General features: G+C 44.6%; 1 protein-coding gene across 1 annotated transcript in view; it reads left to right on the plus strand.

Annotated features, from left to right (window-relative positions):
• Nucleotides 1–222: 222 nt before the first annotated feature.
• AMER3 (APC membrane recruitment protein 3) overlaps nt 223–27971 on the plus strand; it is a gene marked incomplete at both ends in the record, with an annotated part of 61548 nt that continues 33799 nt past the window's right edge. The window contains one exon of the mRNA XM_079539907.1: nt 223–2995. Coding sequence (XP_079396033.1) covers nt 223–2995 — 2773 coding nt within the window. The remainder of the gene's footprint in view (nt 2996–27971) is intronic.

Genomic DNA, 27971 nt, shown 5'->3' on the forward strand with positions numbered 1-27971 from the left:
AATCACAGTGACAAACAGAGCAAGTCACACTGTGCCCCAGTGGTGCTCCCAGCTGCAGTCTCTTGTGGTTTACAAGTGCTGCTGGGGCTGCAGGTTGGAGCAGATGGGCTCCTTCTCCTGTTCTTTGGAGAATATTAGCTGACTGCTCGCTGCCAGCCCTCCTCTAACAGTAGCTGTGTTCTGCTGCTTTCTTTACAGAAGCAGATGTGAGGAAGCAGCAGCATGGAACTCAAGAGAGGAAGGACCTTCATAAAATCCAGTGTGCAACACGAGAAAGTGCCACCAGCACACACCATTCCTACAAACAGAGATGATGTGGGCAAGGACAAAAGGGCTGCTCTGGAGGGAAATCAAAGCATAGCCCAAGTCCAGCTGGCGTGTTTGGCCACGCACAAGAACTACAGATTTTCCAGCAGAACAGCAAGGAGTGGAGCTGGTGAGAACAGCCTGGAAAAGCCTTCTGGAACCTACTACAAACTCGTGAGGAAGAGTAAAACCCACGACTGTGTTAGTGAGGCTGATAAAAGCGAGCGGTGCAGCCCGAGCAGCAGGGTTTGTGAGGAAGGGTTTGCTGCAAAGGGCAAGGGGAGACTTGTCAATAGCGCCAGCTTTTCAGGGGTGTCCAGTTCCACCAGTAAGAAAGAGTGTGTGGCCAGCCCCAGCCCGCCCGCCTGCAGCAGCCAGATGATCGATTACAGGAACTTTGTGCCACAGATGCCTTTTGTACCGGCTGTTGCAAAAACTATTCCCAGGAAGAGGATATCCCTCAAGAGGTCGAAGAAAGGGCTCAGAGATATATTTCATATAAAGAAAAGTAAGCCAGAGAGCCTCACGTTCCTGGTTGACAAGGACAAGAATCTGTCCTCTCCGGGCTGCAAGGGTGAGATGCCTGGGCGTCTCGCAAAGTCCTTTTTCAAAACTGGAGAGACATTTGCCGCTGATTGCTTGTCCCAGGACTGCTCCGACAACGAGCTGCAGTCTGACTCTTCCTACGACTGCTGCAACGCTCTGTGTGAAGATGTCGCATCGCTGAAGAGCTTTGACTCCCTCACTGGCTGCGGGGAAATCTTTGCTGACGAGAGCTCTGCTCACCTGGAGCTGGAGAGCAGCAAAGAAGTCCTGGTGAGACGGAGCAAGCACAAGGAGAGCCCCGTCATGGGCTCCTTCCAGGGTGGTGTGGAGCAGCTGGCCTCCCCTGGCCAGAATGAGGCCGTTGAATTTGCAAAGTTTTGGGACAACATTAACAAATCGGTGAGGCTGCATCAGAGCATGCTGTTTGATAAGAAGGTACTGAAGGTTCCTGGTTCTGAAAGGGGAAAAGCTGGAGGCCAGGCTGCTGCACCTGCCACGAGGCCCCAGACACTGCCTGATAAAGATGGGGACAATTCCAAAGAGAGCTCCACAGAAACCGGAACGCCAAAAAGTGACAACCAGGAATCCATATCCACAAGTGATGAAGGCTACTATGATTCATTCTCTCCTGGACAAGATGACGAAGTGAAGGAAGCTCAGACTCCTGGGGTCCCAGGCAGATTTCCAAGAGACAGCTACAGTGGAGATGCCCTTTATGAGCTCTTCTATGACCCAAACGAAGTCAAAATAAACCCGGTCATGGATGACGACTTGTGTACATCTGAAAGCATTTCAGAACAAGCCATTGAAATCCCCTTGTCCATCTACAGCTTTCATGTTGGAGCTGAAGAAAACATGGCTTCCCAGCCAGGTATAGACATTATCAGCCAAGGATTTTTCCACAGCACGTGGAAAGGCAAAGAATGCTTGCTAAAGCTCTGTGATACTGAACTTTCACTAACAATGGGGATAATAAACTGGCTGCGAAAACACGCAGGACTTGTTTCTTCCCCAGACTCTCTGCAGAGTCCCAGATCACAGACAGAAAAGTGTAATGACTCACTGGTCACTCGCAGTCCCAGCCCAGAGCAGAAAGTTAGCACAGAGGCTCAGCAGGAGAAAAAGAGCAAGGAAGAATCTAATTCATCTCACCTAAGGGTGTTTTTGGATGAAGGCAAGGCTGCAACCCAGACCTCTTCAGAAAATGTTGCTGAAAGAGATTCTTACACTCACATAGCTAATGAGGCCTTCCAAGGAAGGACAGGGTGCCAACACCAGGACTCACCTACAGTGCCTGGCACTGTAGAAACCAAAGCATCAAACTGTGCACCACAGTCACAGGCAAATGGGGACGACAGACATCCATCTTCAACTGAGGATGAGAAGGAGACAATGCCAGAGGGATGCCAGACACCAGGAGGTGAAAACCTGCTGACAGAAGATTTGAGCAGACACTGTGGCTCACAGAGCTCTGAAAACCCTTTGCTAAACGACAGTCATGACGTAGAGTCTTGTTATTCCTACAAGACTGCTGCCACCTCACCCCTGGATACTCTGGAGAGGGAGGACAGAAGTGAAGTGATGTACCACTCTTTGTCCATCTGCGATGAGCTGCTGCAGCCTCTTGGGCTTGGACATTTCCAGGGCTACGTCAGCCCCACGCCACGGGAGAGCAGTGCTGGCATAGTGCAGCTCTTGGAGCACTGCATGACACAAGTGGCATCGTTAAAAATCAGCTATGACAACAAGCACCTGGAAGACAACTGCATTGGGAATGACATGAACAGTATTATCTGTAAGATGTCTCAATACAAAAACAAGCTGTTGTTGCAAAATGAATGCAACTGCACTGACCAAAAGCCAGAATATTGCAATATTCCCTGCACAAATCAATACAATTATGAAAAAGGCCTCCAAGCCAGCAATCTGTATCATTTGAAGCAAAACGGGGAAAAAATTTACTCTGAAGAGCAGAAAAGCAGAGCAAAATTCCTAGATGAAGTCACCAGGGGCAAGATCAATTTTGAATATGCCCAGCTAAATAACAAAGCACTCTCCTATTTAAAAGACTTCACGTTTGAGCTCAGTGCAGGCGATTCGGTTCCCACAGCTCTCAGCAGGCCCACGTTCCTACCTCTCCCCAGTGCTCCCGCTGCCTCACCAGCCACGCACAGCCTGCCCAGCGCCCTGCAGCCCTGGGGGGCTGAGCAGCACAGCCCGGGGCCCTGGGGCTGCATGGCAGGAGGGGCTGCCCTGTGCCCCTGCCCGGAGGCAGCAGCCCCAGACAGCACTGCGATGGGGAGCGGCCACCCATAGCACATCGTGCTGAGAAGGTGAGTGCTCACGGGGGTCGGAGAGCAGCAGGTTGCATCTGTCCTCTTCTTACAGAGGAGCACCTATGGCTGCATGGTCTGATGTGTCCTTGGGGTTCTCACCATTTTCCAGTTTCACTGGTCTTAGCTTTCACTTCAGTGAGGCAGGTAAGAGTGTTCAGAATGTAACCAACCAGGGAACCCAAACCAGGGAACCTGTACAGCAGCATCACCTTCACTGAGACTTATGAATCCCACACAAAAGCTGAAGCTCAGCCTTCTGCCTGAGGCAGCAATCTGTACACGAGTTGAAGCAGTGAAAACTTATCCTTTTCCTTCTCCTGGATCTGTTGTGTTTAAACAAAACCAGGATCGTGGTTGCCTGGCGGCAGAGTGCAGAAAGCCCTCGGCATGAACTCTCACCACCAAGTCACAAAATGCTCTTCCTACCTAATGATAACTTAAACACCGAGCCACACTTCCACAGCATGGGGACCAATCTGACCAACCAGCTGCATGCTGAAAAGATGCCTTTGGAGGAGGTGTTGGGAGACTGGGGAGGGCTGGGGCAGCAGGAAGAAACAGCACAGGGGGACCCAGGGAACACAGCTGGCCTTGGCTCACCAGCACTGTGACTGCTCCCTGGCACCTCCAAAGGCTTCTCAAGCAGCAGAAAACAAGGAGGACAGAGTTTCTCTCTGCATGAGCCCAAAGCAGCCTTTCAGTTTCAAACCTAGGGAGAAAGCCACACTCTTTGCTTCATACATCTTCATGAAACTGCCCTTCACCACTCAGATCTCCCAAGACACGGCAGGATGGTTTCAGGAGTCTCTGCAGATTGTCAGTCTTCAGTACCCCTCACTGAGGCATAATCCAGTTGCATGTTCAGAAGTTGTGGTCACAGCTGGTGCTGCGTATAGGCCCGATAGTTGCAGTTTGTTGCGTTAGTGCACAGGGTGCTGCAGCGGGGCAGTGGCTGGATGGAAAGCACAGAACGCACCACGAGGGGCAGAGCAGGGCCAGGGCTGCACTGCGTCACTGCTCTGACCTACAGTGTCAGGAACAGCACACAGCTCGGGTGCTGCCACCAGAGTCCAGACAGAAGATAATTGTTTTGTCCAAAAGAGGTACGCTGATTTGTGGTAGAGGTCTCTCCAGTGGTAAAATTTTTAAATATAGATGGGATTTGTGTGCTTGTAAAGTGACTATGAGAAAAGGTCTCATCCCAAGGAGACATTTTACTACTGGCTTGTTGTTTGTTACAAATTTCTAACAGAAAGCACGTTTATGCAATAATTAAAACGGTGTTTAACGTTGTCAAAAGAAGTGGCTATGGTGACAGATAGAAACACTGCCACATCACTGAGCTTTTCAGCCCAGTGTCTTCTCGCCTGCCTCCACTACCAGATGGCTTCCAGGTCTGCTGGAAATCTTGTTTATTTTCAGAAGGTGACTCAGGGTATTTGCTATACCCATGGGGGTGGTGGTGTACAACGGGCAGCATGCAAACATAGAGTCAACTTTGAATCCATGGAGACAGGCATCATCAAGAAGCACTCCTACTCTGGACATGACTGTGCAAACCTTAGGAGCTTATGCATGAAGAATGCTCTGTGGTTCACTGCTTTGCAGGGCCAGAGCCAGAGGCAGCACCCTGCTTTGGCCCTCTGAGCTGCAATAAGCAGCTCCATCAGTGCTCCTCCCATGGACTCTCATGGTAGGGAAGGTCGACTTGCCATTGATCACAGGTAGAGGAAAGGCTGATGTCAAAAGCCATTCAAATCTCTGGGTGTTGTCACCCAATCTCCACATGGTTTTGCACCCACAGGAACAAACACATCCACTCTCTCTGCTCCAAATGGTGTGCAGGGTTTCCCTGAGCCATGCCTGGTCCCCTGAGCTGCTCCCCTTGGTGAATAACAGTATGAGAAGTGCCAGTCTGCGCTCTTCTTCTGCTTCTTTTTTTAGACAGAAATTTGCAAAAGAGTAGTGTTTAATCTGACCAGGAATATGAACTCTGATGGTAAACAGCATCGTTATATGGAGATACAGAAGGGTTAAGTAGGCATTGGAAATTTCCAGTAAGAAGTTCAATGAATGGCAGAAATATCATTCTTCAATATTGAAAGTCTGGGACTTAGGAAATGAACGCGTTTTATCCCTCAATGTGGGTAGAATCCCTGGATTTGTCAATTATTGTCCGTGGAAACCAAGTTGCAATCTTTGCTTTTCAGCTAGTTGCTTTCCAGTAGGAAACTCTTCTGCCTCAACAGTGGAACCCTGTCCTAAAGCAGTGCGTTGGGATCTCTTTTCCTAACAGTGAAAATCTCAGCCTATCAGACCACGGAGCCATTTCTACCACACAAGGTGGTGAGAAATGCATCTTCCACTCTCTGTTAGAAATGGCACAGCAGCAAAAAGCATGCGTGCTTCACTTGGTATGTGCTCTCATTTCATTCAGATGCTGAGCAGCACCATTATGCACCGGTTGATGCTTTTGGATATGTTTCAGTGATGGCACTAAATGGAGAGTATTGGAATAACCTTGCCCTCAGGTCAGAAAAGAATAGATAACTTTCCATCAAAGAGGGATTGCCATAATATATAGGGCAGCTGTAGATGAAAGGAGACAGCGTGTGTGATTGCTGTTATCAAGGGACTGAGATTTAGAAGCAACACTGCAAAGTGACACAGGGATGTGTATCCGATCCTCACCAACAAAAGGGCTACTCACAGCCGAGGCAATTTCTGTAATGCTTTTTAATTGTCCCCTGTTCAATTTTATCCCCTTTGTCTAAAATAAGGCTGCATTTCTGCCAGACAGATATCCTCTATCTATCTGCAAAGCATAGGAAAGGTGGAGACTGCAGGATTTAGGCTCAGTGCAAAGGCAATGCAGAACTGTGCCTCCTCCTCTGTGGATGGGCGATTGTCTGATAAAGAACAGTAATATTTCTCAAAATGCCCACAGAGATTTTTCAATTGGAGAAAAAACGAATGCAGAATCCCTCAGCACGCAGTGGATGCAGCCTGGATGGTACATCTATATATTCCCATGCATTCTCCATGGCATAGAAGAGAGGTCCTCTCCCGAGTCTGACAGAATGAAATGTAAAAACAATAAAATGCAGAGACAGCCAGCACATGCACTGCATTGGCAGTGCCTCTGCCTCCGAAACATGCACCTTTCTAATGCAGTCAGCCTGGATTGTCTTGCACTGAGGCAGCTCTTGAAATCTCATCTGACAGTCCACCAGCCACATACACACACACACACACACACACATACATGTACTCCCACTCAGACAAATGCATTGCAAAGTAAAAATGTAGTGTTTGTCACATATGGTCCCACATAACCAAAGAGCAGGAAGGCAGAGGGAACAGGTCATTGCCTCTGCTGCCACACTGGAGTGTTAGGCACCATGTGCCCAGATACTTGGGCTAAATGCTAAATTGAACAATTTTCTCTCTCATTAAACACCGTTGCTGCTGGACTTGGCTCTGTCTCATTGTCCTGTCTTCCCTGTTTTTTCTCATCAATGCCTACTCTACCCAAAATCTGAATTTTATCAGGCTGAAGAAATATTCATGCCAGCTTATACGGTACAGAAGGGCTTTTCAACAGAGTTATCAGCACAGATGATCTCGTCAACAGCAGATGCACTGTAATGTTGTTAAATGGGTTTCATTTTAAAACTGAAGAGATTGATTTGCTGCTTTACTTTCTATTGCAGCAGGATGGTTTCTATGGATACGGTCTTATAGGGACTTTATTTTTCCCCTGTTGACAACAGTACAGAAAGCTAAATTCTCATCTTTTTTGCATTAGCATAAATGTGAAGCCAGGGGAATGATTTCCAGATCTAACACCAAGAGCAGAATTTGGCTCCCTGTCTCCTTCAGCCTCACATTTGAGATCTTGAGGGGGGTGGTGATGGGGAATAAGGAAAAGGAGAGCATTTCTATGAGCAGAAAGGTGAGGGACGGGGCACAGGAAAGAAACAGCCAGCATGTCTGTGTGAGAAATGGGAGAAGACAAGGCAGAATGCAAACACATTAACTGCTTGTGTGGGGAGTGACACAACTGCAAAAATGTGAGTCAGGTTTTGGCTGCAGAAGTTTTTGACCTTATAGTATCTGCTTGAAATTTAGCCAAATATCATCCTACTTGTTTCAATGAATGAGTTCAAATTGTGTCATTCTGAAGAAAATGTGCTTCCCTTCCATTTTGCTGCGATGTGCAGGAAGATATAAGGGTACAGAAAAAAGCAAAACATTGGCTGTTGCAGTGAAAGGCGTGAAGCTCTGCTGTTGTAGGGTAGTGCAAAGGAAAAGTAGCACAGGGAGCTGCACAGGCAGCCACACTTCTCTGACTACAGACTCTTTTCAGGAACTATCCCAAACAAGCAGCATTTCCCATCAGAGGAAGGCTCTTTTGGTTTGAGCATTCTCCTCCTCAGTTCTTCAAGGAATGCTGTGTGCATCTGGTGTGGCACTTTTTAATGGAATTAGAATCAGGGGCACTGCGTCTCATTTACAACATTTGGAGGTGAGAAAGTAGTTCCTGGTTCTTGGACAGCAACACAGCTCACCGGAGGGAGGAGTGAAGAAGTGCTGTGTGTTTGGTTCTTCCTGCCGAGTACGACATCAAATCTCACTCTGCCTCCTCAAGCTCTGTGGGACGCCCATTGAGGTACAGCTTGAACGATCCCGTGGCACTTAGCAGCAGTGGCAGCCGGTGGTGGCAATTGCACAAATGACACCATGAGATTGCAGCCAGCAAGTTCTCCTCTTCCTTCAAGGTGATTCTGACATCCAAGGGGAAAACGGGAGAGCGTGGGTCAAGGAACAGAGATTATTGGAGATCCAAGAAAAGGAAAGGCGCTCTTCATCCTTATTTCTGATTGAATGATTCTTCCTTCACAAAGAGCACAGGGCATGAGAATGCAGATTTTATTGGTCTGCACCCTCTCCAGCAACCATAACTAACCATGCTATCTTCCTCTCCAGATTTACTCGTTTTCCCTTCACAAAAAATTTCCTCACAAGCTGCTCCACACAGATTCAACTCTTTCCCACCACGTGCTGTAGACTCCCATTGCTCCCTCCTGGTGGGCCCAACCTACCACGAAACCCCTTCCAACACACCTGCGGAGTTGGCATCTCCTCAACATCATTATTCCTCCCCAACAATTCTCCTCACCCTGAGGAGCACAAAACCCCACTCAAGGGAACAAACCCTCCTCCCCATGCAGAGAAGATCTCTGCATCCCCACTTCAGTGGCTGAGCCCAATGGGATGGGGACAGTGGGGAGAGCTGTGTCACAGTGGACGCAAAGCCATGATTTAGAACTGGTCCTTTGCTCCAGCAAAGCTGCACAAGCCAGGGCTCCTCTTTCCTCTCTGCTTCTGCAAAGGAGATGTGCTGAGCCTACAGAATCTCAGCAAGTTGTAAATCATTATGCACAAAATGAAAATCGAGTGCTCAGCATGCTGTCAAAACATGCAGGCTTGCACAGAACCCCCTATGCTCACAAAAGCTCTGATAACTCCAACAGCAGCCTCAAAATTGAGCCTTGGGTCAGTGCTTTGGTCACATTGCCCAAGGTATGGGCAGTAACTGACAGTGATGGGGAGGGAAGCATCACAACCTAAGATTTGGTAGGAGTAAGGTTTTTTGTCCCCTTGGTATATTTTTCCATCTTAAGCCACGAGAGGGAAAACAAACCACAGTGTCTTTGGATCTGTGATACTGTTGTGGTTTAACCCAGCAGGTGGCTCAGCAGCACACAACCATTTGCTCAACCCTCCCTTCCCAGTGGGATGGGAGAGAGAACTGGAAAAAAATGAAGTAAAGCTCCTAAGTTGAGAGAAATCTATTTGCTGTGATAGAGAAAAGGAAAAGGATAATAGTTATGACTATATGTATATATAAATATGTATGTATGTATACAACAAGTGATACACAATTGATCACCACCCTCTGACCAGTGCCCAGCTAGACCCAGAGCAGTGGCAGAACTCCCATTCCCCTCCATGATTTCACGTGGTATGGAAGCTCCTTTTGGCCAGTGTAAATCACTCACTCTGTTCCCTCCCAGCTCCTTGGGCCCTTTGCTGAGAACTGCCTGGTTCTGTACAGCACTGCTTAGCAGCAGCTGTAAACATCAGTGTGTTATCAGTGTTGTTTTTCTCCTAGAACCAAAGCAGAGCACCATACCAGGCACTCTGAAAAAAAAACAATTCCATACCATTGAATCAAAGGCAGACACACATCCCAGGAGATGCTTGCAGAGGAATCAGCTGACACCAAATTCCCTCTGGCTTCAGTAAGGACACAGGGGGAGCTTCTGTATAGCAGGACACATGCTGGACAAGACACTGCATCACACATTTCCTTAGCTCCAGCTTTTTTTAGGGAGATGGTGCCTCCTGTTTCCATCTGCACATTTAGGAAACATTCAGTGAGGTGCTATCCTTGATTCGCCCCGGCGCAGTTGCATTTCTGAAATCAGGAAGGTTGCATTTTATACAGACAGCCAAGGAGCCTGTCAGCAGCATGAGAACCATTGAGGAAATGGAAGCTGCTCCCCCGCATGCCTGCTTTAAACAGAGGATGCTGCAGTTTATGGCTTAGAGAAAAGCAAGCTCAACCTCCCTTCCTCTTTCGTTCTGTCTTCCCTCAAACATTCAGACGAGTTGGGTTTTCCTCTTAAAATGCACTAAATGGACTGTTGCTATAGCGACCAACTCCCTCAGACCTGGTTATAATTAAGATGCTGTTCTAACCACATATGGAATACGTTTTGCAAAAAAACCCACCATCAAACCAAAAATTTTGCATCTTCCTGAGGAACAACCGAACGTCTTCAGAGTGAGCTGAGCTTTGTTAGGTTAGTTTGCAGGAGAGGTAAAGTATTTGGAAGCAGCTTGCTAAGTAACTCAGCAAAAAGACAGCAGGAAGCAGCAGGCTTGCAATTTAAGGATCGTTTTTTTGCTACTTTCTTAAAGCTACAATTAGTAACAAGACAGTGCTTGAATCATCCCAGCTCTCACGAGAGCTCTTCAACTATAATTTGTAAAAATTTGGAACGTCTGATGAATCACACTTAGAAATGTAAAGATGTCCTTAGATTTTTTCACAGTTCAAAAGCTGTTTGACTTAAAAACACATAATAAAGCTAATAAAAAAAAAAATCTGTTAGGGAAAGGTATGTTAGATTTCCTTCAGTGTTTACTAAAAGGGATTGGCACTAGACCGTATGGCTGAGTGCTATCCTTGAAACACAAATTAAGCATGGATGAGATTCATTTTAAAATGACAGTTGTTGCAGATTGAGGGCTGTATGCTGAGAATGACAGAAATGTGAGGGGCTTTGTGTTATGAGTTTTCATGAAGATATGCATACGTGCAGACATTTAAAAAGAAAGAAAACATACAAATAAAATGAATATCCTGATACATAACCTTTCTTCTGAGATACAGCGAGCAGTATTTACATTCAAGAAGTGTTGGTTCCACATTCCAACTTAATTCAGGCTAAAATGCATCCACAGAGAGACCTCAGCGTTGGATTTTAGGTCTGTGAATTTGAAGTTCAGAAGGAAATGTAGGAATGTAGGTGCCCCACTACACTCCTTTGCTCTTCCTTCTCCCTCCAGAAAGTTCCAGGCAAATCTCTTCAAAGCGATGATAAAGCATCCTCAGTTAAATGAACTCATTTTGAAAACTCCTTCAAACGAGAAGTATTCTAACGTCCCTAACAGTATCTTATGTAGCCTAGAGCCCTTAGGATATATTTGTATCCTACTTCTTTAGTAGGACTGAAGTCTAAAACCAAGGTAGAAATTCAGGTAAGGCTGGATTAGTGCCAGCTCTTGTCAAGTAATAACAAGGAGAAAGGCTCTAAAAGCCAACCCCACTGCCTACTGCACTGCTTTAGAACCCACATTCTGTCTATTTCTCCTTTGACCTCTGGAGCTTATGTTTTTGCATTATAAAGGTAAAGACGGTGCTGCCATCAGTGTACGTTGAAATTGTAATGCCCACGACCCACAGTAATTCAATCAAATAGTCATCGGGTTATACAGGAACATAAAATGCTGGAGTAACTTAGAGCTTCCCAAGTAAAACTAGTGTCTATTGCAGTGTGTCTCAAACTTACTTAATTAAAAGGCCACGTAGCCACTGAATATTAAAAAAAATCCATTGATGAAGCAGCTTTTTAAAAGACCTAAAACCAAGCAACTTTCATTTATCTCAATAGCATTTATTCTAAATATTGACTGTTCATTCATTACTTCTATTTTCTTTCTTCTTGTTCATTTCATTGGAAAAATGGATGTTTTCTACTTTATTTTCTCAGGCCTTTTACCAGTGATGCTGTAATATTTTAGGGACTGGTAGTAACCCCAGAACACAAGTTGAAGAGCTCTCTTCTGAGCCCTACAAAAACTCTAGCAGTCATAACAAAAAAGGGCAGTTCCACCTTTCTGGTTACCTTCTTCCTTCTAGAATAGTTCTAGTATTCATCAGCCACTACTGTGTACCCTAACACCTTTCCCATTCCTGCTCTTACTGTCAATGCCTTAATTGCTTGTTAGGAAAGCTGTATTTTTGTGGGGCCAAGTCCTGTGGTTCATTTCCAGCCTAACAACCAGTAAATTAACAGGAAACTACTCCAAAAACCTGCAGGATTTTCCTCAGAACTCAATGTCACCAACCCTCATCACATGTATGTTCAGTAGGGCAGAATTCTACCCTAAACTGTATTGTAGTATGTCAGGAATTATGCTACTTTCCATTATTAGCTAAGGAAATAACAAAAAAAAAGGTTATAATAGTATTGGATAGTAATTACTGACTCAGTCCTGACTAGCAGTGGGACCTCAGACCTTTTTGGCTTCTCTTTGAGTAGGCAGACGATTGTACGTCCAAGTTGCCCAGAGTGTCAGACAGTGCTGGCGAAAACAAATGAAGAAACAATTTCTCAATTTCTTTTGCTAGTACTGTACCTTACATTCTACAAAAAGGAATCTCAAATGAACTCACCAGGCTGGATGTAGACAATAATTAGGACTTTTCACATGGCAAGCATTCAAATATTTATGCTGAAAGTCAGTAGTAAACAATAAATCATGACAAGTATCCTGGTAATGTATTTTAAGCTCCAGAGACAATTTCTTGAGAGGTATAACCAATTTCTTGGAGGAACACCCCATAAAGCCACTTATTTTTCTATCGCCACCCAGAAAAGACTTACAGAATAACAACAGATGACCATGGCAGAACAGTTGGGTTCTTCTTCCCCTGCACTGAGAGCCAAGCAAACCAGGAACAGAGACACCTGCAAACCAGTGCCACGTGGCCAGGGCAGGATGAATGCTGTGAACCAAATGGCCATTTCTGGTAACTCAGGAAGCTGCTGGTAGAGTTCCAAAATGGAGGTGGTGTCCAGACCGCTTCCACTGTGTGAACACTGGTGTAGCTGAGCCAATGCTGAGGAAGGAAGCCAGAGGAATGTTTTAACCTCTATAGTCTTTAAAAAAAGCAACCTAAGCTGTGCAATGTAGCTATCCCATAGGCATGTGGTTTTACTTTTAAAGACATGTACCTCTTCCCTGCATACGCTCCTTCCAGATGCTGCAACTCTCCATTCTTTGGACTTCTTAATGGGCTGGGAAGACTTGGATAGTGGAATAATATAGATAAGATGGGCTCTCAGGAGGGAGAGCATTGCAGTGGGACCAAAGTTTTTTTCATATGGAACAGCTTCCATTTGGCCTGATGTGCTGTAGGAGCTCAGAAACCCAGAAGAAGCTGCATTCTGGGATAGCACACCAGGCACAGCACTGTGCCACACGCTGCCCTCACAAGGCAGCATGGTTAGCCCTGCACACACAGCCTGCCTCATCAACAGTGTGAGGGGAAGCCCATCGGGGATCATGGAGCATTAACGGCGGTCACAGATCTGCTGGTCACCTCCGACTTCATGCAGAGATTTACCAAAAATCACTGCTCTCTCCAGTGCACAGCTCGCATCCTTCCACATCCCTTTTCACAACATCCTTCGCAGCCCAGCCATCGTGAAGGTTCTTCACACGTGTGAGGTGGAAGGGGCACCATGGCTCAAGAACTGCAGAGCTGCCTTGCTTAGTCTTTTGGGCTGGCTCTATCAGTAAGTGCACTGTTAGTCACTGATTTCTGATCGGATGCTGCATGTGTTGAAAGAGTGAATGCTTCATGCAGATTCCAATTAGCTTGGAAGTGTTTTCTGGTTCTTTGCCTAGAAGGACTCAGACAACAGTAGCATTGTTAGCAATGAACTGCCACCTCTTAATGCTGAGTTACAAGAATTACTGGCTTAATAAATTACCACTGACCTTCTCCTATTAGTTTATTTTTAATTATTCATGAAGCTTTTGAAAAATGCTACAGAAAGGTATTTTAAATTGGGAGAGCATTTAGAACAGACGAGTTTGTTTACAAGCCTGTTCACCAAGCTATTCATTGTTCAGAGAATAGAAAGGATTCCTAACCAACTTCTAGAATGGCTTTCCCACTGGTCTGCGAACAAAGAAACAAACAACAGCAACAACAACAAAGCAACAAGAAAACAGTTCAGCAAAAACAATCCTTTTGTAGAAAAACTGCTCCTTGGCAATTGTATACCCTGAGCATTCTCCATTAGGACAGGGAAATTTCCTTATTTCTAATCTTCAGACCCAACCCCTTCAGAATTCCTCACTGTTGCCTTTTTTCTTCTGCCTCTTTCACCCTTCTTAGCTCTGATTCTCTTCTGCAGGAATGGAAGAGATGCAGATCTGAAGATAACACTACTAGAAGCAGCATTAACTTCATGTCTAGCCTCAGGAAAGACGTTGCAGTGAGAGCAGTTCCTTATCCACCTTCCTTTGTCTTTCCTTGTATGTTGTTTGGACACAAAGCTGCAGGACTTCCAGGAGGGGACTTCCAGATCTTCTTTCTGCCCAAAGCAGAGAGAGCAACTCACTCTCAAGGTGACCTGAGGGCATGTGATTTTTTTTCAGTGGTCACTGAATGTCATCATTCTAGGAAATCTGTAAAAAGTGTTTGCATCTAATAAGGCAATCACGTACAGAATATAAATCAATAACAACAGGTTATCTCTCATCATACCACCCAGCAAACCACTTCAGCACTGGAATTAAATGAAGGCATAACAATTTAAAGTGGGCCCAACAGAACTACGAGTAATAGCCCAGAACAGAACTTCTTGCAGTGGAAAACATATCCCATCACAAAGGGAGCTTTCTCTAGCGTACAGGAAGATCATCCATATGTCAACTAAGGGTCTGATTACTATCGAAGTGATGTTAATGTTAAAAACCTTCCTTTGCTGTGCTTTCAGGCAGGAGATTCCTGACATTTTGTAGAAAATAGCTTAGAAGTCAGGGGAGAATATCCAGCAACCACAGCTTCGTAGCAATGGAGCTGATTTTGCTTGAAGGGCTGAAGACTTTTTTTCAAACACAACTTGCGAAGATGGGAAGGGATCACTGGCAGGGATTACATCCTTCTCTTTGGTACACCACCACCAAATATCTTTTAAAGATGCAACTCTGAACTCTCCATTAACTTATAACTTAGTGCAGTTTCATAATCACATTTCCATGGCACGAATACCTAACAACACAAAGTGCAGGTTTCACTGGTTTCTGGAAGACTGGGCCTTTTATGCCCCGGGGGGTAACTGAAAACGCTTGAAAATCTGTGTGCTTTCACCAAAATGGCAAATCTGGAAAAAGTCTACTCAGCCCAACTGTGGTTTCAGTGAGGTTCTCTTCAATGTTTGTTACAGATGAGTAAGGCACGAAGGCTTCAGTTTAGTTTGTTACAAAACACTGCAGTGCACACAGTAATATTTGGGAACTCCTTTGCAGCCTTTCACAAAGCTGAACTCACACCTTCCATAATTCAAGTGTGGTTCTGAGGAATTCTGTTATTATGAACGACAGAAAAGACGCAGTGACGGTTTGACACACTGAACAGCTGCATTTATATGAATATGCAAAGCATCCATATCAGATCAGATGAAAGCCCCATTCACTCCCCAGCAGTGACAGGACAGAATGCTTATGAAAGAAAATAGAAGTAGGGCAAATCAAAACAAGCAAATACTCTTGTGTTTCTCATCCTTTGACATTCAGTGGTAGTAAGATATCTAAGCTAAAGGCAAGTAATATCTATGCCACTGGACATAAGAAACAGCTATATTTTCCATTATCTATTTCATCTCATTTTGAACCAATACATAGTTCTGGCCTCTGTGACATTTTGTACTATTGAATTCTACTTTACATCAACTGCCTGATCAATGTCTGGGAGCCTGTTATGCCCTGTGTTCTATGACATAACAAATTGTTCCCTTTTCACCATCTGTGTATCATTCATAGATTGTTTTCATATGGTCTTATTGTGACAAAATACTAAAAAAAACAAAAATCCTGCCTACTGTGCCCTGCTAATCTGCTAAGCGATTTTCTTTAGGGATGAAAATGAGAACTTGAGAACATAAAAGATCACTCATTTATGATTGCTAAGTAGTGACTTCTCATCTTTTAGATAAAACAGAATATCCATATACTCTGTAGATAATGCTTTGAGAATGTAATGACCTTTCAATTGATTCATCTGCAAGAATACAAATGCTTACCAAACAAATGCTAACTGTTACTCATCTGCTTCCCTTCCCCAGGAGGAGCAAAAAGAATTATGTATTCAGCTGGTCTTGTTGTGGTAGGGAACCCTTGGAATTCATTTCCCAGATAGTCCAACCCATTCTATACTCACACAATACAAAGGACATGAAAGTTTGCAATAGACTGTGTCCTAATTTATGGACAATTGTGGGGAGGGGCAACAGAACAGTCTGTGCTGTGGTTATGGGATGAAAGCAGGTCAGCAGCTCAACATTCTTTGGAAAAGTGGTGGATGAGCAGCTGTAATGGGGATCAAGAAAACGGTGGATCAGATTCTTCGGTGTGATTAAAGACTGGAAATCCTGGATCCTCTCTCCAAAAACTGTCTTTGTGAAAAGGGAATACCTTTCCTAGGGCTGAGAAAAACATTCATGCAACAGCATTACCAAAGAACTGCAATATTTCTGGGTCGCACATTGATGCTGGCTGATCTCCAGTTGGCAGAGCAGCTCTATAAGATTTGGAACAGGAAAGTCTTACAGCAGCCTGCACTGATGACTGAAACAGAAGAAAAGATGTCACAGAACTCCTTTCTTTCCCACTCAGTGCAGTGCTGGGCACAGCTCATGTGCTACTGTAGGATATAGTGCACAGTGCATCTGCATTTGTGCCTCTGTGTGTACATTTACTTCTGGGTTGTGGCTGCTTTTAGAGTAGCCCAGCAGCACAAGAAGTGCCTGGCCTGATTGCCATCACTGCCTAAGCAGATCTGCCTGGATGCATACCAGGCTGGTGGTGAGAGCTGTTAACAGAAAGACCTGTCAGTCTTCACTCAGGAGTAGTGTGTTTAATACTGAGCATAAGAAAAAGAAAAAAAAAGAACACTGCAGTGTTTGCAGAGTGTCTAACTTATTGTGGAGGTTTTCACCTAGCAGAAAGCCCAGGGATGGCTTAGCTTAGTGCTCTGCTGGAGCCTGCAGCAGGCATTCATTTTCCTTCAACGGATCTCCCCCATGTCACAGCATAAAATCTGCTTAGTACTTCACAGCACTGGTTGTACCCCATCACTGCCAATGCCAGCTATTCACCTTGGCAGGAACCTAGACGTTATGAAGCTCAAAGGAATAATTTAAGCATCTGCCCTTTGCCTACCCTGAAGTGTTTACCAGGATGTACCCTGGACTGACTCACCGTCTGGCCTTCCTGTTTTTCTAAGAGACTGCTATTAAGTTAAATCCATACAGCCATGCAGTCAGTTCCTAAATAACAAAATTGCAATACTTAAATAACTTCTCTCATACAGACATACTGTTGTCTGTATGTCACAGACACTGCTAAGCGTAGCCCAGGAGGACTTCCTTCTCCTGCCTTTTTAGCTCATCAGAGGCGACTAAGAAGAAAAGCATGCCCTATTGCAGTGCCTTGTCTTTAAGAAAGAAACATACAATGTCAATACCAAATTCTGACTCAGTCCACGTATTTCATCTGTATGTGTCCCACTGGATGATAAAGCAGAAAGATTCTATTTACATTACTCTAGAAACGAAAGAACTGTTGGAATCTCCCTGACACTGAACTAAGCACAACAAGGAGGGCTTTAAGCAGAACAGCTCATCAATAATGGAATATGGAGACTTTCAGGGCTAAGTAGGTCAGTGGCACACGTTTCTGTTCTACTCTGGGATAGTCACTTTGCAGGCCACTCACACTGAACTCAGAGTAGATCCTCTCACCAGACAGACTCCAGAAACACAACATTTATCAACTCTTGACAGTCCTGCTGAGAACTTGTGATCAGAACACACATGGGGATTGAAGCTGGATAGTTAGAAGGCTGAGTTGTCCAGAAGGTTGTGTGGAGAAGGGCACTGATGCTGCTTACTTTGCATCAGCTGGAGGTGTGTAAGGGAACAGCCTGTTTGGCTGCCAAAAAGTACTAAGGTTTTAAAGTGAGACAGGGGAGTTTTAGGTTGGATATTAGGAGGAAGTTTTTCAGCCAGAGGGTGGTGAGGCACTGGCACAGGTTGCCCAAGGAGGCTGTGGATGCCCCATCCCTGCAGGCATTCAAGGCCAGGCTGGATGTGGCTCTGGGCAGCCTGGGCTGCTGGTTGGTGACCTGCACACAGCAGGGGGTTGGAACTGGATGAGCACTGTAGGCCTTTGCAACCTCTGCCATTCTGTGATTCTATGAAATTTTAGTATCAAATGTAAAGCCTCCCAAAAGCAGATATTCTGAAGACTCTAAAATCCATGGAGATCATTCAAGTGAGTTGAGTGGGTTCTAAATCAATACATGACTAAAACATAGCATTTATTGATACTTATCTGAGGCAATACTCGTAGCTGTGCTATTCTTAGCTCTTATACCAAGAAAATATGAACAGAAGAAAGGAAACACACTATTTTGGAAGCGTCACTTTTCCACAGTGCTTGTAACAAATGAATTTGGATAATTTCAGTTTCTTTCTCTTTTTAAAATTGTTTCCAAAGGGATATAAATAGAAAGCTGCCCAGGCAGCCTAACAGGTATTGCTGAGTCTGTGCTGAAGTAAGTTCAAAGCGGATAGAAAAGGAGATGTCCAGTTCAAAGTCAACAACAAGCAGCCCTGCACGGGAGCAGCACAAGGGGAAATGTAGAAGCAGCTATCTACTCACCATTCAGGGCCGCCGTGGTCTATTGCCTGCAGTAAGAATGCTGCTGATTAACAGAAATCTGCAATGGGACTCTTGCTGGGTACATTAATAACCAGCCAGGAGATCTAATAGCCCCAGGCAGCGTCGAAAGCCAAACAGCCTATTAATTCCTGCAAACACTTACATACGGGTTATTTTTACTGCAATCAGGCTAAATAGGAAAAGCAAAATTGAACAAACTCAATTCATCCACAATGCTGTGCAGATGGCGACATCTCAGTGTTGCGTACTGCACGTAGGAATTATGAGGTGTTCAAAAACAGAACAACTGTAAGGACAGGGTATGCAGGAATCAATCTGCCTGGTAACTTTAACTCCTAAATGCATTTTTTTTATTTAGTTTAGCATGTGCACCCACTAATAATCACACAGAATCACAGGATGGCCTGGGTTGGAAGGGACCTCAAGGATCACGAATCTCCAACCCCCCACCCCAGGCAGGGCCACCAACCTCCACATTTAATACCAGACCAGGCTGCCCAGGGCCCCATCCAACCTGGCCTTGAACACCTCCAGGGACAGGGCATCCACAGCCTCTCTGGGCAGCAAAAATAAAGGACACATCAGTTTTTCTCTACTGATAAACTTCACTCGCAGCATCAGTTACATGCAAGGATTTCAAAACTAACTTCACAGTCCCTAAATTATAGGAAATGTTCCCTAATATGTCTTTCAAAACAAAACATTTGTTGGAAAATAGATCCAAAGTGAATAAATACACTAGAAGATAAATTTTTTAAGTGTAATATGTTTACCATTCCAGGGCACTTTTCATTTCTTCTCCCCACTCTTTGATACTGAACAAGTCATTTATGTGAGTAATGAAAATAATCTTATTGTGCAGCTTTTAATGTATTATTCAGTAGCTAAAAGGAAAGGAAAACCACTCTTTCTATCAATAATTCAGGTCCACCACAGCTTCAGTGTTACTGCAGCCATTTAGCTGTCCCCCCTTACCAAGGGCTCATACATTTTTAATGCTTAGGCTGCTTGTTAGAAGGTCAAATGTGTGAATTGTGATTAGAAACACAGTCACCAGGTGTTGGAAGGTCATCTAGAGACAATATTCCTGTTGCCAGTGGAACACGGCAGCCTGCAGGATTGGAAAGGAAAACCGCATGGTAGGATCCTCAGTGCCTGAAGACACAAAGTGCTGAGAATCCCCACTCAGCTGCCCCAGCTGCCCCAACAGCCCTGCTGGTAACAAAAGCAGAACTCTGCAGTCCCAGAGAAGCGCTGAATGCAGTGACAAGAGCAGTGCTTCCCTAACAACCACATTCCTACTGGATTGGATGCTACTGTCATGTGAACACCTATCAGAAGACCTCAAACCTGGACTGCCTGGGCTGAATCTCAGCATCTCAGCAGCTTCCCTGGTCTCTCCAGCTGTATGATTTTGGGGCATCTCTAGGCTACTGCTCTTTAAACACCACAAGAGTTTTTAAAGCCTCAGAGATGCAGATGGATTCCTCAGTCTAAGTGTTCTGTAGCACACAAATCAGATAGCTGTGAGCAAAAGAAGTTTCATCAGCTGATAAGCCCCTCTGAGGGTGTAATTTTCCCTGATAATACATTTATCTTCTGTAAAAAAGATTAGTGTGTCCTAAGATCTCTTCATGAGGGCTGAACAGCCTTAGAGCTCACACAGGCACTATCGCCTTCTGAGGGTGGCACAGAAAACTACTGAGTCTACATCAGAGACATCAGCGAGCTTTCAGACCTCTGCCATGAAGCAGTGCACATGAGCCTGGCATTGAGGAGTTGCTGTTATTTTTGCAGTAGACAGTAGGGTTCTGGTATGCAAGACCTTTCCATGGGTTCCTGGAAGAAAACATTCCTCTGTCAGGGTAAGAGGCTGCCCCAAGGAGTCTCATTCCTCTGCTGAATGTTCTACAACTTGAGTTCTGAGCTGGAAAAGGTTCCATTTTATATTCTCATATTTGAAAACTATGTGACCTGGCACTTTTCAGATAGAAGCAGTGGTGGATTTGCCTTACTTCATCATCACTCAAAATGGAGCCACTGACATCGTATGTAACACCTGGTAATTTCTTTCTAGCTCTATTTCTTTCTTTCTGACTTTCTTCAGCAAGAGAGAATGAAATTCATTTGTTCCTGAGAATGTAAGCATTCACTTTATTTAAATTTGAAATTGTTCCATGCTGCTTCATCTGCGTGTCACATTACTGCTTCATGAAATTTATTAAAAGCCCATTTCATGCAGATCGAACAGCAGGTCTCTTTCCTGTCAAAGGAGTATCACAACAAATAGAGCAAGGAGGTGAAAATGAGCAGGACTTGGTAAGCTACAACGTCGAGGCTGGTTGACCATAGACAATATTCCAGCAAGACTCAATTTCAATTTTAGTTCTGCAAAATCAAAGAGTGATAATCTCGTAGATGTTTCTGTTGCAACTGTGCCCACCTATTCCAAACCTGGATGGTCTGATTTTCTTTCCCCTTGCCCTTCTTCTCTCCCTGTGCTAAGGGGAAAACAAAGATCAGTTTAGGGTCTCTGTCCCAAAGACCTAGAAATGGACTCTAGAAGGAATAATAGCAAACATCCGCAGATGGATACTGAAAGTTGTGTGAGTACGTGGAAACAACAAGACGCTACCAGCTCAACCATCAGAAGCTGAAATGTCAGTTAGTGCTGTCTTACTTGTAGGGCGGATTTCCAACCAGAGCAATCTGCATAGGACAAATATTACATTACTCACTTCATTGGAACTGTAACAAGGAGCAAATGAAGACTAGCACTGTTGGTTAATCATAAATGGGAATCAATACCTAGACAGACTAGGAGACAACTGACAAGGCAGACATTGGCCATCAGAAGCCTTGGAAGGGAGGTTAACCACAGAATGCTGTTGTTACAGAATGAAAGAGGTCAGGGAATGCATGCAAAACAACAGACATTTGGGCTAGCTTAACAGAGAGAAAAATACTAGCTCTGTGAGAATATTCTGAGCGGATACAGCAGGCAATATTGTGCTTTCCAAAGCCAGGGGAAAGGGCAGTTTTGATATCTGGAAGAAAAATGAACAGAACATGAATTAGAGTATAAGTCATGTGGATAAAATGATTTTATGCACAACGCAAGCCAGATGCAGACATGATTTGGATGTGAAAATATTGAAAGAATGTTAAGGCAGAGCACTGCAGAGTCTGGCAGAACAGTGGGCTTTGCCTAGCAAAAGAAAAGGAGCTGGCTTAGGAAAAATAATTGCAAACGTGCTGATACAAATCCGTTATCTGCTAAAATGATTATTAGGGTCTTTTTTGCTGACCCCAACTTTAGCAAGCCAACAAACACAGCACAAACGTGCCACACAAGGATGAGGCAGGATTCACTGCAATCCAAGCCAGCCGTGCCCGGCAGACACAGCTAGCTGGTCCTTTGCAGCTGATGAGCCAGATGCAATTGTGACACTGCTAACTGCCTGTAAATTACATCTTTGTGACAAACTGAAGAATTTGAGGGGCCTTACTGCCTTCATTACCATTTCAATCAGCATCAGCAAAATGCAGCACTGGCAAGATTTGAATGAGTATCCAATAAAAATAATCTGAAATGCTTGTGATAGCTAGAAGAAGAGATTATTTACAGAATATTTAATTATAGGCCTCCTATTTGGCAAAGATTTTGCACATGTGAACTTGTTTCAGTGCATCAGATATTAGGTCTGTGCTGGCAGCTCTTTCGTAGAGATAAGAATTAAGGTTGAGGAAGGCAGAATGGAGGCATGGGGAATTGATTTTCAGACTGTCTGTGACCTTGACTCAGAGGATGAACGTGAGCTGTGAAGCAGACAATGAGGATGGGAACAAGCTGCAAACAGCAAAACAGCAAACTTCATTTGGAACCAGAGATTACAGATACAAATTCTGACAGCCTGATCCTGCCCATGTAATCATGTGCACTGAGCATGTGATGATATTGTAACTTACAGGGACAGCTGGGTACCTACGAAAGCACAACAAAGCTCAGACACTATTTCTCCAGGAGAAATACATTAGAATGATGTTGTTCAAATAAGTTGGTGTTAAAGATGGGCTGGGATGGAGCAGGGGACGATTCTATCTAATGTATCAGTTACATTATCACGTTGTGATAATCCTGTTTGCTTACATGCTCATGAAATACTTCTACTAACTCTCCTGATCAGAAATTTTTTAGGATTTGCCTGCAGAAAGAAAAGATTTAGAGAAGGAATATGGTCATGAAGATAGAGAAACCTACTTGTCTCAGGTGAACTACTTGAGATGCAGTTAAGAAAGGCAGGGAACGTTTGCAATTTGTCACTGAATTATGGGGACAAATAAAAATGGATCTGGATCCCAGCAGTACAAACAGGGACCCCGTTATGACTGCATGACTGTGATTCTCCAGCAAAGAGGCAATTCAAGAGGCTCTGTCCTTTTTCTTTCTTTCTGTGCCTTTTCTATTGTGCAGCAAGAGGAAAGGAAGCAGCTTAGGCTGGGGCAGTGCTTTGTCAGCACAGGTATTACGCTTTACAATATGCAGGATATTGTGCTGGCACAGCGTTCTCTGGCAGATGTAGCTTATAAAAGCAGAAAATGTTTTTACAGTACAGCTTCTTGATTCCCCAAGAGTGGCAGATTGTCTTTCTTACACAAGTGGCTTCGCTGTCAGGTCACACCCCAGAGTGCTGATCTGTGCCCAGCTGGGTCGTGGAACATTCAGCACTACAGTCGTACCCTTTGTGCTTTGGCTGTTTCTCTCTTCTGCTTAGAAAATACTGGTTTAAGATCTCTGGAGTGGCATACAAAGGCTGGAGAAAGTCAAGGAGCAGAATTTGCACTGCATTGATTTCCCACTTTAAAACTCATTACAACTCAACGTGAGGTATACGAGCAAAAATGCACTGTGTTCATAGTTAGAATATTACACAAAGGATTGACTTACACCATCAAGGGCCCTAGAACCTTATGCAGAGTTAACCATAACTCCTGGTCACCAGCATAGCTGCACACTCTTTTTTTTTTGGATGGTCAGTTTTCTGCAGGGCTGCAATCCAACCTCGTACTGCCAGTATTTTGGGAAGCTTCCTACAAAACGTGCTCCTAAACATCAGTCACAGCACTTACTTTTGTTAGTGGGCAGTCGTGTGCTCAGGGCACTGTTCAGAAATGGCAAATGCTCTGAGAAACGGAGCTGACCGGGAAATGAAAATCCTTCCTGCAAAATATTTGCTGTTCTAAAAATGGGCCAATTAGTGATGATGGTATTTTAAAAATGTTTTCTTTCATGGGAGTTTCTGAATAACTCCCTGGCAGACTGCTGAAATAGATTGCCTATTTTGTGCCTCATGCTTCTGATCAATTCTGTACTACTAATGGGCAAATGATGCAATCTAGGAAACCATGCATTTTTCCTATTTTTCTGGATTCTTTTGTTGTTGTTGTTGTTGTTCCAGTAAAAGTGAATTCTTATAACATTCACAAGTTTTGAAACGCTGTTTATTGTCCATCTGCAAGTCATTACAAGAAAAAATTCCCAGCTAACTTCCAGTCTACGTAACCAGCTAGAACAATCTCTGCTGAAGCAGAGCTATTAAATAAACTTGACATCCAGGTTACAGCAATCCAAATGGCCAGGCCAGATGAAGAATGCTTCCGGGCATTCCTCCAGGGTAGAAGTATCTCCTGCAAAGAGCCTGCCTCGATTCCTCTTTCCAGTTCTGACTGCCTTGATTTAGAATGCCAACCCCTGCCCTCCTTCAGCTGCATCAGCAGGCTTCTCTCCTCTCTTGCAGAGCAGACATTAGCTCAGTCCTCCTTCACATACCTGGTTAACTCTTCACTCGTCTCATCACTGTGAGTTCTGGGGTTCAGAACACTAACATACCTTTGTTCTTTGTTGTGGATGCCCCAGGCTGGATGTGGCTCTGGGCAGCCTGGTCTACTGGTTGGCAACCTTGCACATAGCAGGGGAATTGAAACTACATGGTCACCGTGGCCCTTTTCAACCCAGGCAATTCTATGATTCTTTGTCTCAGATGAGAGAAAGAGAAACCTTCTGTTTTCCCACTACAAGATTCTTCACTCTATGCCCTTGAAGGGATCTGTGGCCCTCCATTCTAGCTTGCCTCTGAGGTTAATAGCTCCCAAGACACTCTTCTTTCTAGCAGAGACTACAGCAAATGTTTTTAAACAGATTCCCTTAGGCAGATGAGCAACTGATCTTGCAAAACATCTCTTCTGGCCTTAAAGGGCCAGTATTCCACTGCAGAGAACAAAAGATTAGGTAATGTTATGTTTCTTAGGCAACCTCTGGAAGAAATAGATGAATCAAAAAGTAAAACAAATGAAGAAATGAAAAAATGAAGGATGTACGGCGAGACTTAAAAATTCCAGCAATAAACAGAGCAGAAACAAGATAAATCTTCAAATGTGGCTGTAAAAGGAAGGACTGAGAGCTGGGACATCACTCAGAATATCCCACAGTTTCAATCTGCAGGGACAGCTGAGATATGACAAAAACTGCATCATGAACCGCATCTTCCGAATTCCTTTCTTGTTCGTCGGACTGTAGTCCTACTCTGCTGTGCCACCTTGTGCTCACGGGCTGATAATGCACTGCTCCGTGGAGTCATTCCATTCACAGCTCCAGGGCAGTCATTCCTGCTCCAACTGAGTCAGTAATGCGACACCAGCCAGTCTACCCCTTATGATACAGCCAGAAAAAGGACACAAGTGTATCGGAACACTGCACTCTCCGAATCCTTTTTGTATTCTCATGAAGGTCAAGGTATTCACAGATGTTGTCAGGTTTTTTCAGTGATCGCAGGCAGAGTATTGATTTCAGAGCAATTCAGATCAGGTAAAACCTGCACGGTGGATCTCTCTCTCTTTGCATGACCTCCTGGCTTTTCCTTCGGGGCTTCTGAGATGCACGTCCCAGCAGCACACACACACGTTTTCCCATTAGCAACTCTGGTGGTGACTTGCAGCATTTTGAAGAAGCACATCACCACCCTGAAGATTACTTACCTCACTGTAAAGAGGATGTTTCACCAGAGCAACAGGGCTTTGGTGAGATTTTTCAGAGCAGATGATGCTTTAGAGATCTTCAAACTTCACTACTTTATGAATTGATAGAAAAATACCTTCCTGAAGGCAGGACACACACTGGGAGCATAGCAGAGTGCTTGGAAAGAAATCACAGCAATTCCAGCAGATGAGAATGCCTTTGCACTTAGCAGCTTTCAGATCGTTCTTCCAGACACATGCTAAATATCCTTGTTTTTTTCAGGGAATGGCAGAATTCCAGTTCAGGTGCCAAAACTCTCATTCTTGGCAAGCATTCTGAATAACTGGGGCGTGGAAAAGAAAATGTACTTGGTAGCAAAAATCTTAGGAGTGACAGAACTTGAGGGGCTACCCCCAGCTGGTCTGGCTTCATCACTCTAGGCATATGGAGCCCAACGACTTAAACATATTTATTATGTAAAAATCATGCAGTGAGGCCCCCCTGCCGGAGGCCTCCATAGCAGAGATGTGCAGAGATTGCTCTGCAGGGTCTGGAAGCTGAGCGAGCAGCCACTTGGTGTCAGAGTTCTGCCGGCACTTTGTATCTTGTGGCATCCTGCACCTCCACAGCAAGAGCCGGCAATGCTTCTGCTGTTTGCAGGCTCACTGAACAGGGCTGGGTAAGAAATGGGCTCACCGATCCTTTTAACCCATGGAAAATCAGCCAGCAGATCAAGGATTGCCGCGCTGGCCAGCCATATAGTGCTGCAGTGTATGTGACTGAGATTGTCAGAGGAGTAGAAGTCTGCCCAGGTTGGGAAGTGTTCCTGAGGCAGGCAGGGCTGCTCCCAGGCACTGGGATGTGCCATCACTCCAGGAGCTGGTTGTGCTGCTGCCAGGAGAGCTGGCAGGGTGGTGGCGTACAGACAACTCTGTGCATGAGGCAATTAAGAGAAGGATGAGCCTACTCTGCCCACAGACAATTCCTGCTAAGGACCCGCCTTAAATACTTCTGAAAAATAGCAAATAAGCAATGATGGCTGTCTCTGGCATACTGAAACTTAGGAGCTCTTTAGATGTTATTTGGAGTACAGCTATAGTGGCCCTCTTGAATCCCTCGTGCCACAGCTAACCCTGGGCTTCTTGCAGTTCGTGCCTATGAACGATTGAAATTCTACCCATGAAGCAGTCACTGAACAGCCCTTGCAAAGGACTCTGCTGGGCAGGATTCCTGGAAGAGCACACATTAAAGACTCCTGAGAAGAACAGACGTATTCTCTCCACATCTATTTGCTTTGTTTCTACATCACTGCTGTCAAAGCAGGTAGCAGACACAGATGTGACAGGAAGGGAACAGGATACCTCACAGCACTGCACTCTGCTCTGTTAGAATATTCTCAATGAATGTTACAGCAGTAGATATCTCAATGCCAATAAAATATTTACCTATGTCCAGGAAGAGGTGGGTTTTCATACTAAATGTTGCTGTTTTATGTGCCTGAAATCCTATTTACTTTGAATCAAGAAAGTAGCACTCTGGTGGTCCTACTCTGGTGGTAGCCAGTGTCTGATCTCATCTTCATTCATTTTCCCTTCTTCATTCTTTCAACAGCATGTTGTTAAATAAAATATCAGAAAGAATTGGCATGTCAGTATCCAAAGAGGAGCTACGGGAAAGAAGGGGACAGACTCTTTAGCAGGGTCTGGGCTACAAGGGAAAATGCCTTCAAGCTCAAAGAGATGAGATTTAGGTTAGATATAAGGAAAAAGTCTTTCACACTGAGGGTGGTGAGGCACCGGCACAGGCTGCCCAGAGATGTGGTGGGTGCCCCATCCATGGAGACTTTCAAGGCCAGGCTGGTCAGGCCCTGGGCAACCTGATCCAGCTGTGGTGTCCCTGTGCACTGTGGGCAGTTGGACGACGTGGCCTTTAAAGGTCCTTTCCAGCTCTAAGGATTCTATGACTCTACAATACTGTGACAAATATGCAAACACTTAGCATGTTTTTGCTTGTATTGCAGGTGACTGCTGAAGAACCCACTTGTAGATATGGATGCAGCCCACCTCTACATATTATACTGCATGGCAAAATAACAAGGACGTTGCAACTACGTCAAACTCAACAGGACTTTTCTCTAGAAACCCCACCAGCGGTGTCACAGCAGTTGGTGATGCCAGCCTGTCTCAGCAGTTAGTGCTTCCTGACAACTTCATGCCCTTGAAACCATGTTTGCAGATGGATGTTAAATAATAGTCTTCTTAAAACAAAGAAAAAAAGTAGGATTTTGGAGGAAGTTGTGCCATGACAAGAGGTTTAAGAGAAACAGTGTATTTCTGTCATAATTTGCCACATGACAACAGAAAATGTCACTATATTTTAATACACAGATATATGCAGAATGGTGATTCACTTGTGAAGTCATTTTGAGGAAG

The sequence above is a fragment of the Tetrao urogallus genome (assembly GCF_951394365.1).
Source record: "Tetrao urogallus genome assembly, chromosome: 9".
Classification (NCBI taxonomy): domain Eukaryota; kingdom Metazoa; phylum Chordata; class Aves; order Galliformes; family Phasianidae; genus Tetrao; species Tetrao urogallus.